The sequence below is a fragment of the Odontesthes bonariensis genome, chromosome 22 (assembly GCF_027942865.1).
Source record: "Odontesthes bonariensis isolate fOdoBon6 chromosome 22, fOdoBon6.hap1, whole genome shotgun sequence".
In the NCBI taxonomy this organism is placed as follows: Eukaryota; Metazoa; Chordata; class Actinopteri; order Atheriniformes; family Atherinopsidae; genus Odontesthes; species Odontesthes bonariensis.
Window position 1 is genome coordinate 1,200,630 of NC_134527.1, and position 12,587 is coordinate 1,213,216.

Sequence of the window (12,587 nt, forward strand, 5' to 3'; positions counted from 1 at the left end):
TAACGGAATGTAACGGAATATAATGTAACGGAACGGAACGGATTGTAACGTAACGAAATGTAATGTAACGGAACGGACTGTAACGGAATATAATGTAACGGAACGGAACGGATTGTAACGTAACGTAACGGAATGTAATGTAACGGAATATAACGTAATGTAACGTAACGTAACGTGATATAACGTAATGTAACGTAACGTAACAGAATATAATGTAACGGAATGTAATGTAATGTAACGTAACGTAACGTAATATAACGTAATGTAATGTAACGTAACAGAATGTAATGTAACGGAATGTAATGTAACGGAATGTAACGGAATGTAATGTAACGTAACGGAATGTAACGCAACGGAATGTAACGTCCTAGTCTTCTCGATGCCCATATTCTCACTGTTGGGACTTTTGTCTTTTTTTTTATGCCAGAGGTCCAGAATGTTGGTGTTTTGACCATAATGATCAACATGGATTGGTTTGAGTCTTTTCTGTCTATGTTCGTTTTTGTATTTGTGTATATTTGCTTTATTCTTTTGGTGCTCTGTTTGCACGTTTGATACGTGAGTGTTTTTGTGGATGTGTTTGTGGCGAAGACATCTGGATGGGTTCACAACTTTTGTAAGAAATGCTTAGTTAATGATGTCAATGTTTTCAATATGGAAAAATTATAAATAAAGTTGTAAAAAAAAAACACATTTATTTTCTCATGTCTATGCATGAAATCTGCACGATATCTTTGAACTTATCTGGACTGTTGCTTGATTTTAAATTCATTTAAATTATTTAATTTTTTTCTTTTTATATTCTTTTAATCATTTAAATTATTTTATTTGTTTCTCTTTATATTCTTTTCATCATTTTAATTATTTTAATTTGTTTCTCTTTATTTTCTTTTATGCATTTTTAATGCTTCTTCCACTCCCTGCTGCAATGCTTTTATTTTATGTGAAGCACTTTGAACTGTTTGTACATGAAATGTGCTACAAATAGATTTGCCTTTGATTTGATTTGATCCTGTCACACGTGCCTGCAAACACAAGCTCGCGCAGAGATGCTCCGAAGCTTTCAAAGCTTTCAAAGTTATTGGCTTGGTTGGCTTTGAGGAGACGGTTGTCATGGAGACACATAAGCATGTTCGGGTGTGTGTGTGCGCCTGTAACCTTGAAGAGACAATGAGGATTAATCACAGCCGGAGAGAGAAGGCAGGATGAGGCAGAGATGACGGTAGGAGCTGCCGGGGTGGTGGGAGGAGGACGGATATGTCTATTCATGAAGCGTGTGTGTGTTTGCACAGACGGTTGGTGAGCTGTTAAAGGGCATCCTCACATGGGTGTGAGCTGCTTTGTGCTAAGAGCTGAATATTTATCGAAGCTCTTCTCTTTCTGAGCTCAGAGGTCACAGAGAGTCTACCGAGAGTTTCAACGAGAACAGAAGATGTCCGACGTCCTCGGTGACTTCAGCTGCCATCGGCTGGGTGGGAAACGTGATCTGATGAGAACGTTTATATCAACACAGCGTCAGCGTCAAGCTTTGTCTGTTTCCTCCCAGCTCCTTACGCACTTATTTGTTTCCTAAATTCTCTTTTTTCCCATGTGTCTCCGTACCTAACTTACTGCACTTACTCTAGCACTAGTTCTGCTTTTAGCTGTTTGGTTTTGGAAGGAAATGCACTTATGATTTCTTGTGACCTGAAGTTCTTTTGCCTACTGATGTGGAACACACTTATTTTAAGTCGCTTTGGATAAAAGCGTCTGCAGAATGACCATAATGTAGCGTCGCGTAACGCAACGCAATGTAATGTAACGTAATGTAAAGTTATGTAACGTAATGCAATGTAACGTAATGTAATGTAACGTAATGTAATGTAACGTAATGTAATGTAACGTAATGCAATGTAACGTAATGCAATGTGACGTAATGCAACGTAACGTAATGTAATGTAACGTAACGTAATATAATGTAACGTAATGCAATGTAACGTAATGTAATGTAACGTAATGCAATGTAACGTAATGTAATGTAACGTAATGCAATGTAACGTAATGCAATGTAACGTAATGCAATGTGACGTAATGCAACGTAACGTAATGTAATGTAACGTAACGTAATATAATGTAACGTAATGCAATGTAACGTAATGTAATGTAACGTAATGCAATGTTACGTAATGCAATGTAACGTAATGCAATGTAACGTAATGCAATGTAACGTAATGTAATGTAACGTAATGCAATGTAACGTAATGCAATGTAACGTAATGCAATGTGACGTAATGCAACGTAACGTAATGTAATGTAACGTAACGTAATATAATGTAACGTAATGCAATGTAACGTAAAGCAATGTAACATAATGTAATGTAACGTAACGTAATGCAATGTAACGTAATGTAATGTAACGTAATGCAATGTAACGTAATGCAATGTAACGTAATGCAATGTAACGTAATGCAATGTGACGTAATGCAACGTAACGTAATGTAATGTAACGTAACGTAATATAATGTAACGTAATGCAATGTAACGTAAAGCAATGTAACATCTTGTAATGTAACGTAATGCAACGTAACGTAATGCAATGTAACCTAATGCAATGTAACGTAACGTAATGCAATGTAACCTAATGCAATGTAACGTAACGTAATGCAATGTAACGTAATGCAACGTAATGTAATGCAATGTAACATTTTGTAATGTAACGTAATGCAACGTAACGTAATGCAATGTAACCTAATGCAACGTAACGTAATGCAATGTAACCTAATGCAATGTAACGTAATGCAACGTAACGTAATGCAACGTAATGTAATGCAACGTAACGTAATGCAACGTAAGGTAATGTAACGTAATGTAATGAATGTAATGTAATGCAACGTAAGGTAATGTAACGTAATGTAATGAATGTAATGTAATGCAACGTAAGGTAATGTAACGTAATGTAATGAATGTAACGTAACGTAAGGCAAGTAACGTAACGCAACGTAACGCAACGGAACGGAACGCAACGGAACGGAACGCAACGGAACGGAACGCAACGTAACAGAACGTTGGCGGAAAATGAAGAAGTTTGCATCATGCAGCAGCTTCTCAGGGATTAAGGTCATATTTACAGCACTTATGTCACACTATTAAATCAGTGGGGTGGTTTGAGTCCCGCATCGGACGGCCCTTTGCTGCATGTCGTTCCCCTTCTCTCTGCCCCCTGCTTCCCGTCTGTCTTGAATTGTCCTGTCCATAAAAGGCTTAAAAGCCCAAAAAGAGTCAGAATAACTGCAGATTTGAACAGATCCATCATCTTTTTACCACTTTTCTTTTCTTTTAGGATTCACTATTAAGAAAGAAAGAATTAATTCCTTCATTGAATTAATGAAATATAACTGAGATTTGTCCATGTTACACCTTCCTCCACACATTCAAATATGCTATAATAATAATAAATACTGTTATTAATGGTTTGATTTAGTGAGGGTTCACATTTAATGTGGACAAACATGATTCTGTGTTTTCTGGTGAGTCTGAAGCTGATTCAGACTCGTCTGGGAAGCGTTTCCAAACCTGAAGCAGAAACACAGCCCTGCACAGATCCTGCAGAAATCTTATCTGTTGCATCAGTGATGCTAACCGTCAGGCTTCAGCGTGAACAATAATTATTTCAAAGATGTTCCAGGTAGGGAAACAGCTGCTGTTTGTGCTCATAAGAGCAGCAGAGAAGCAGCTGTTGGGGAGGTGTGGTGGACTTTGGAGGGAGAGTTTCCTGTCAGGCCTTCTCCTGAACGTTGTCTGTGAGTATGGCCTGTTGGAGTTTATATTCACTTCCCAAAAAGAGCATTAAACATCTGCAGCTCATCCAGAACGCTGCTGCTGGAGTTTTAACCCGGACTAAGAGATCTGAACACATCACAGCAGCTTTAAAATCTTTACTCTGGCTTCCAGTCAGTCACAGAATAGATTTTAAAAGCCTGCTGATGGTTTACAATCTGTGATCTGTTCAGAGAATATAAAGCCAGCAGAGCTCTTAGATCCAAGGACTCAGGTCAGCTGGTCCAGTCCAGAGTCCAGACTAAACATGGAGAAGCAGCATTTAGCTGTTATGCTGCAAACAAGTGGAACAAACTGCCAGTGGAGATTAAACTTTCACCAAATATAGACATTTTTAAATCCAGGTTAAAAACATTTCTGTTCTCATGTGTCTATGCATGAAATCTGCACGATATCTTTGAACTTATCTGGACTGTTGCTCATTTAAATGATTTTATTTGTTTCTCTTTATATTCTTTTAATCATTTAAATTATTTTATTTCTTTCTCTTTATATTCTTTTAATCATTTTAATTATTTAATTTCTTTCTCTTTATATTCTTTTATGTATTTTAATGCTTCTTGCACTCCCTGCTGCAATGCTTTTATTTTATGTGAAGCACTTTGAATTGTTTTGGACATGAAATGTGCTACAAATAATTTTGATTTGATACAGCAGCACAAAGCTGGAGTTTCTCCACAGCTCCACATCCTTTAAGCATCCTGACAGTCTCATGACTGTAAAACTCTGCTGAAACAGACATTTTAAAGTCTAAACGAGGGTTAGTTACCAGCTCCATGCGTCTGCGGCCGCTCTGCTGCTCCCTCTGGCTCAGGTCCTCCATCTCCACCCTCATCTCCAGCAGGCGCTGCTGGTAGTAGCGGGCGTTGTCCTTCTCCCGGGCCTCGGTCTGGGCGCTCTGCTCCAGCTCCTCCCCCAGACGCACCACGCTGTCCCTGAGACGCAGCACCAGCACCTGCACAGGGCGCAGAATCAGAACCAGAGCCAGAACCAGAACCAGGGGAGCTGAGATGGAGCCCGGCAGGGATCCCAGGATGTGTTCAAACTGGAAAAAGCTTTGTCCGATCGCACCTCAAACCTCTTGACCTGCCCTCTCTGAAACTCCAGCTTGTTCTCCAGGTCGCACACTCGGGCCTCCTGTTTACTGACGATGCTGCGCCCCACGGTGGACGACTCCAGGAACTGCACCCTGGACACGCTCTGCTGGAGCTGCAGGGCGAGCCAACAGCGTTAAATATGCACAGATACATCAGCCAGGAGGGAAGCTGGCAGGGGCATTAACCTTGTAGCACCCACAGTTGCAGATATGCAACAAGCTTTTTATTTATTTACATTATATTTTTATTAATATTTTTATTTACATTACATTATTTGATTTTTTAAATTTACATACATTATTTACATTAATGTGTTATATTATTATCATAAAATGTAATATTTTTTACATTACATTTTATGTGCCGACAGTTGTCCCAGCATCATTTTCTTGGCTCAGTGAGTTACACTCTGCTCTGCGGTGCTCTGTTCTAGTTCCTTCTGCTCTCGTTTGGTGTGCTCTGCTTTGTCCACCTTTCACAGCGCTAATGGGAGCTCAGCTCTCCAAACTGTATTATTATCATTATTTTTTTATTAGCTTCATGTGCACATTTTTATTTACATTACATTTTTTGCATTTTATATGGGCTTCACTTTTTCACAACAAAGATCTGTGAAATCTGTTTGATTTGTTGTTGAATGGAAAGTTTATGATGGCTGCGTTCTGCACTTTGTATTAAGAATGTTCAATAAAGGTTTATTATATACATTTTATTGTGGTAGCAGCAGTTACTGGTGAACTTTCACTAAACCTTTTTTGCCAAACGATCTGCAGAGAATGACTTGGTTTTGTGAACAAAATTAATCAGGAAAGCCCACAGTTGCAAATATGCAACATTGCCTAAAATGATCAAAAATAGCCCAATTCCAAAAATATTGGTTTATTCCCACCCAAAAAGATGCAAGAAGAGCCAAAATGATTTTTTCAATGATTATTCATATGCTTGGGTGCTACAAGGTTAAGATGTGCAACAAGGGGGTTAAATGCTCCAGAAATCTGAGCCGGTTGCACCGTCACAGTCAGCTGCATCGAGCTTAATTCTGCCTTTAAAGCACAGGTTACCTCCTCCTGAAGAGAGTGTCGGCGTTTCTTCAGCTCCTCCAGTTCGGCCTGCAGCTCTCTGATCTGAGAGATGTCGCTGGAGGACTGAAGAGGACAAAGAGTGAGCGTCCGCTGGCTTCTGGGACGTTTACCTGAGTAATGATGCTGAATAAGGAGGGCAGCACCTGTGCGATCAGCGCTTTGTGCTTCTTCATCAGCTCGTTGAGGTCCTCCTGGTCCTCCTCCAGCCTCTTCAGCAGGTCCAGCTTCTCATGCTGCAGCAGGGTCAGCTGCTCGTCCACCTGATGCATTTACAGGGTTAGCTTTCATTACTTTTAGGGTTAGCTTTCATTACTTTTTGGGTTAGCTTTCATTACTTTTTGGGTTAGCTTTCATTACTTTTACAGGCTCAGAGGTAGGGATGCATTTACAGGTAGGGATGGGAATCGAGAATCGGTTCTTGTTGAGAACCGGTTCCCAGTGTTTCAATTCCTTGCAATCGTTTGGCCATTTCGCAAACGATTCCCTTATCGATTCCAGTGGGCGCGAATGACGTCACCACGCAACGTTGCGTGGCGAGTCCAGCGCAGCCAGCAGCCAACAGTAAACATGGCGCCCAAGCGGTACAAACGCTGGAAAGTTTGGTTACACATCCCTAAAAAAGACTACCAACATGCAATAACTATGAATGAATGTCGCGTTTTCGATCTGCTCCGGACTAACGTTGGTGAATCTGAACCCAGCAACGTTAGCAGCGTTAGCAGCGTTAGCATGTCCTCGGCTAACACTGCAGGTAACTAACTAACAAACAAACACTGCCTATCATGTTAGCAGCATTTGCCTGATTGTAAAAGCTGCTGTTAGTAACGGTTAAGGTTAAATGAATGCCTTCTCAGGCATTACATTTAGATGAAATCATGAGAGACAGAGCCTGACTGGCTCAGAGCCAGAGGCTGGTGGTACTACCCCCAGTTCACCTCTACCTCCAGCTTCTCCTTTCACCAGAGCGGGGAAGAGTTAAATTACCCAGGCCAGGATAGACCAATGTGGACCTCACCGTTGTTGGGTTTGTGAGGTCATGACTCGTGTTACTTCTAAACTAAACAAAGTTGATGCTAATCGACCGGTTTGTTGTCCTTTTTCTCCAAATGAGAATCGATAAGGGAACCGACAAAGAACCGAATCGTTAAGTAGAATCGAAAATGGAATTGGAATCGTAAAAATCTTATCAATTCCCATCCCTGTTTACAGGGTTAGCTTTCATTACTTTTACAGGTGAGTGTGGGAGCAGTTCATTACTAACTGTGGGGAAAATGCACGACCCTAAATGAGAAAAAGCTGCCCACATGTGTTAAAAACAAGGTTCCTCAGAGAAAGACTGGAAGGGATCTGCATATTTCTGCCTCTGCAGAGCAGAATATCATGAAAGCATTCAAGGAATCTAGAGGAGTTTCAGCGTAAATGACGAAGGAGAAAGTTAATGTGCTCTGCTGTGATGCAGCATGGATGAAACTCTGTGGTGTTATTTAACTCAGATACTTTTTATGCACATTTCACTGTTTTTTTTGGGACTAAAAGGAAAATAAATCAAAAACAATCGTTATGTTTTTCAGGAGAAATTACTGTTAAAAGGAACCCCGGCTATGATGACTTTCAGTTCTTAAAAGATACATATTAGTATCAGTTATAATAAAGTGATATGAAAAACATTGTTGATGTCTTCGTTTTTTAAATTATTTAAAAAATAGTTAAACACGTAAGTTGCCATTGTTCGCAATGCTGGACAGTGACGTCACGAAGTTGTACGGCCTGCTTCGAGCCGGTGTTCGGATGACGGCGCAGCAAAATGTCATCTGTTCAGCCTTTTCAATTTGAACCTGAGCGAAACATTAATGAGGTGATGAACACGGGTGATGAGTCACCACATGAGTCAAGAGTGGGTCAGAATCAGTGGTGTTTGTGTGGTAACTGTGTCTCCATGGGAACCGAGAGAGTGCTGCTCTTCCCGGTCGTGTTATATCTTGTAGCCTGGTAAATAGCGTGGTGTACAGTAGGAGGACCAGAGTAGAAGTACCGTACTGGAGATGAAGGCACGCTATGTTTATGCTCTCGTGCATGCGTTTCATTTTGGTGAAATAAAAGTAGTTATTTGACTACGTGTGTTTATTTACGACACAACAAATAGCCTATTTAGTTGTCAAGGAATTTAAGTGCTTGCATTCAGTTTCTGTCTTTTTAGCTATAGATGTTGGATATTATGAAAACCTATTGGAGACTTCGTTCCGACCGGGAAGAGCAGCACTCTCTCGGTCGTGGAGCTGCGAACAATGGCGACTTACGTGTTTAACTATTTTTTAAATAATTTTAGAAAACGAAGACATCAACAATGTTTTTCATATCACTTTATTATAACTGATACTAATATGTATCTTTTAAGAACTGAAAGTCATCATAGCCGGGGTTCCTTTTAAAAGTTAAATGAACCTAATTCAAAATGATGAAGCTGTTTTTGCACCTAAAGCGCCGTGGCGTGCACGTTTAAACTCTTTTCTTGGTCCTAATGAATAAATCTCAGAAGCAAAGCGGGAGTAGATCAGCTGTGTAAATGGAAATATTGCAACTGTGGAGCTGCTGAGCCTCTCAGTGGGAGTCCAGCTGGGAGCAGGGGCGGTGCTGGGCATTCAGCTGTACGGGGGCCCAGGCCCCCAGCCAGAACACCACCACTGAAGTTCAGTTTTATAATTAAATCATCTCCCAACAGCAGCCACCACAGAACGAAGCCCACAGAGAAGCCTCTTAGAGCTGATAACAGCCCATTAACGTCCTCCTCTGGACACATTTAGTTTGGTTTCTGTTAAAGTTTCTCTGCAGACGGACCGGCACATCTTCCACTCACCGCACTCTTCTGCTTGCAGATGTTCTCCAGCTCCAGCTGAGTGTTCTCCAGCTCCTTGGACAGAGTTTTCTGAACGCCCTCGGCCTCCAGACGCATTGCCTCGCTCTCCTCCAGCTGATGGAGACACAGAAGTTTGTTCTGTTTGTTAGTTTCAGAGCACAGAAGTTTGTTCTGTTTGTTAGTTTCAGAGCACAGAAGATTGTTCTGTTTGTTAGTTTCAGAGCACAGAAGATTGTTCTGTTTGTTAGTTTCAGAGCACAGAAGCTCTCAGAGTTTGTTTCAGAGCATGAAACAAAGCGCAGATAACCTGAAAGTGCAGCCGCTCGATCTGGTCTTTGCTGCCGTTGGGAAGGTTCTGGCTGGAGCTGTCCATGGTGGCGAGCAGCAGCTGAGTGTCGGCCAGCAGAGCGTGAGTTCTCCTCAGGTCTCTCCTCAGCTTCTTCTCCACATCGAAGTCTCTGTGTCCCACCTGCAACATGAGGCATCCATCCCTTAACCAACCGCTAACCAACAGTTAACCAACAGCTAACCAACAGTTAACCAACAGCTAACCAACCGCTAACCAAAAGTTAACCAACAGCTAACCAACAGTTAACCAACAGCTAACCAACCGCTAACCAACAGTTAACCAACAGCTAACCAACCGCTAACCAAAAGTTAACCAACAGCTAACCAACAGTTAACCAACAGCTAACCAACCGCTAACCAAAAGTTAACCAACAGCTAACCAACAGCTAACCAACAGCTAACCAACAGTTATAACTGAGCCAGACACACGGTGGGAGGAAGCAACACGAGGCCGACTGTGATGCTGTGGAACCAGCATCTTTGAACAAGAACCTCGTTCACTTGTGTGCTTGACGGGTACAAACAGAAGCCATGAAATCAAAGCCCATAATCAGTCCTTTCAGGTATGTTTGGTGCAGCTTTCTCAAAGGCTTCATTTACACTGCAAGTCTTGATGCCCAGATCTGATTTTTTGCCTAAATCCGATTTTTTTTAACGTGTGGTTACACGTGCTTTAATAATGTGACTCATATCTGATTCATGCGATTACACTTGCCTATCACCTGAAACATCGCACATGCCTACTGAAGTGTTTACCAAACTCTACTGCTGAGGCAAATGGACGACGTTGACACAGGTGTGATGCTAGTGTTGCGGTACATGAGAAGTTCGCCCAACATTGGCAGGATTTTAAGGCCGAGGAGGAAAAGAGCCATTATTGCATCCTGTGCACACGCTGCAATGATTGCCTCCTCAGCTGTTCAGAGGAGTGTCTGGGTGCGAGACCGATCCTAGGACTGGTGGGAGAATGTTGTGGCGGGCTTTGATGAAGAGCAGTGGGTCAGCAATTTTAGTATGTTTATGCGTCTCGCATTCACTAGCTTACCACGCACGACAAAAAATCTAAATAGTCGCATATTTAATGACGTGTGGAACGCAATGTGTAAGAATATCCGATCTGCCTGTTTACACGGCGGTCGCATTGTCACATATCCGATTCGTATCTGATCAATTTTCACATATGAAGGAGGCCTGTATCCGATCTCAAAATATCCGAATGCATGCTGCATCCAGATGCAGCTTTGCAAACCTGAGCTGTGCTGTCATGTTCTTTTTAGAGAGAAGAGGCTTTCTCCTGCAGCCCTTCCACACAGGTGTGAGTGTTTGTGCTTTACCTGGTCACACAGCGTTGCTATGAGTCCCTCCAAGTCGTGCTTCTCATGAATCACCATCTGCTTCTCCTCGTACTCCTGCTCCAGCTGCATCTCCAGCTGCCTCAGCTGCAAACACCACAAACACGTCCGATAAGACGATGAAGGACCGGCCTGAATGAACTCTTAGTGGAATTGAAAGAACTCTTAGTGGAACTGAAAGAACTCTTAGTGAGCCTGAAAGAACTCTTAGTGAGCCTGAAAGAACTCTTAGTGAGCCTGAAAGAACTCTTAGTGAGCCTGAAAGAACTCTGAGTGGAACTGAAAGAACTCTTAGTGAGCCTGAAAGAACTCTTAGTGAGCCTGAAAGAACTCTTAGTGAGCCTGAAAGAACTCTTAGTGAGCCTGAAAGAACTCTTAGTGAGCCTAAAAGAACTCTGAGTGGAACTGAAAGAACTCTTAGTGAGCCTGAAAGAACTCTTAGTGAGCCTGAAAGAACTCTGAGTGGAACTGAAAGAACTCTTAGTGAGCCTGAAAGAACTCTTAGTGAGCCTGAAAGAACTCTGAGTGGAACTAAAAGGGAAAGTTTCCCTGCAGCAGCATAAATAATGACATAATTTCATCATCTGTGGAGACGCAGTAAAACAAACAGCTCGATGGAACCTCCCGTCCATCCTGTGACGGATGGATAAACACATTTAGGTGGATTAAACTCACTCAGTCTGGCTGTTCACATGTTTGTGCATCCATGTCCTGACATCAAGTGTTTTACTTTTCATTATCTGCTGATGGAGCAGAGCGAACGGCTTCTTTCAACATTTCAGAAGCCTCCACCACTCTGTACGTACCTATAGGCTCTAAGTTTAAAGCTCTTATCATATCTCCCAACCCCTCAGTGCATTAGCCCAGGGGTTCCTGCAGGAAGAGGCGTTAACCATAACCCTAACTTACCCTAACCTTACCCTAACCCTACCCTTACCCTAACCTCACCCAACCCCTACCCTTACCCTAAACCCTTACCCTAACCTTACCCTAACCCTACCCTTACCTCACCCTACCCTTACCCTAAACCCTTACCCTAGCCCTTACCCTAACCTTACCCTAACCCTACCCTTACCTCACCTTACCCTAAACCCTTACCCTAGCCCTTACCCTAACCTTACCCTAACCCTACCCTTACCTCACCCTACCCTTACCCTAAACCCTTACCCTAGCCCTTACCCTAACCCTACCCTTACCCTAAACCCTTACCCTAGCCCTTACCCTAACCTTACCCTAACCCTACCCTTACCTCACCCTACCCTTACCCTAAACCCTTACCCTAGCCCTTACCCTAACCCTACCCTTACCCTAAACCCTTACCCTAGCCCTTACCCTAACCTTAGCCTAAGGCTACCCTTACCCTAACCTTACCCTTACCCTACCCTAAACCTACCCTTACCTTAACCCTAACCCCAACCTACCATAAACCTAAACCTAAACCCTAATCCTTTCATGTAGGAAGAGGGGTTAACCCTAACCCTAACCTTTGAATAAAGTGAGCACCACGGAGGCGAATCCCCCGATATGACTGTGTGATGATGAGGACCCCTGGAGAAATGCTGTGTGATACGTCAGGATGAAAAGGTCAAAGTTCAGTGTTGCTGGAGAATCTGAACACAAGAATCCACGTACACCTAAAGTCCAACAGTCTGCTCCACCCAACAGGAGACGGACAGATTTCTTTAGGTTTTCTGAATGCATGAATCTCGTGTTTCTTTGTGTTTCTTTGTGTTTTCTTTGTGTTTCTTTGTGTTTTCGTTGTGCTTCTTTGTGTTTCTTTGTGTTTCTTTGTGTTTTCGTTGTGCTTCTTTGTGCTTCTTTGTGTTTCTTTGTGTTTTCGTTGTGTTTCTTTGTGCTTCTTTGTGTTTTATTTGTGTTTTTTTGTGTTTCTTTGTGTTTTCTTTGTGTTTCTTTGTGTTTTCGTTGTGTTTCTTTGTGCTTCTTTGTGCTTCTTTGTGTTTCGTTACCCTGTTTCCATCATGGGAGAAGAAGTGGAGGTGGTTGAGGAATATAAATACCTTGGTGTTCATCTGGACAA

The 12,587-nt window shown here is 42.1% G+C and overlaps 1 protein-coding gene across 4 annotated transcripts in view; it reads right to left on the reverse strand.

Moving 5' to 3' along the window:
- The window catches only part of myo18b (myosin XVIIIB), an 85,473-nt gene that overhangs the window by 7,008 nt on the left and 65,878 nt on the right, over window positions 1–12,587 (reverse strand). For all 4 annotated transcript variants that reach the window (XM_075456579.1, XM_075456581.1, XM_075456580.1 and 1 more), the window contains 7 exons: window positions 10,532–10,636; window positions 9,157–9,318; window positions 8,850–8,963; window positions 6,139–6,255; window positions 5,975–6,058; window positions 4,888–5,025; window positions 4,586–4,771 (listed from right to left, as the gene is read on the reverse strand). In XM_075456579.1, the coding sequence (XP_075312694.1) occupies window positions 4,586–4,771; window positions 4,888–5,025; window positions 5,975–6,058; window positions 6,139–6,255; window positions 8,850–8,963; window positions 9,157–9,318; window positions 10,532–10,636 (906 nt within the window). The remainder of the gene's footprint in view (window positions 1–4,585; window positions 4,772–4,887; window positions 5,026–5,974; window positions 6,059–6,138; window positions 6,256–8,849; window positions 8,964–9,156; window positions 9,319–10,531; window positions 10,637–12,587) is intronic.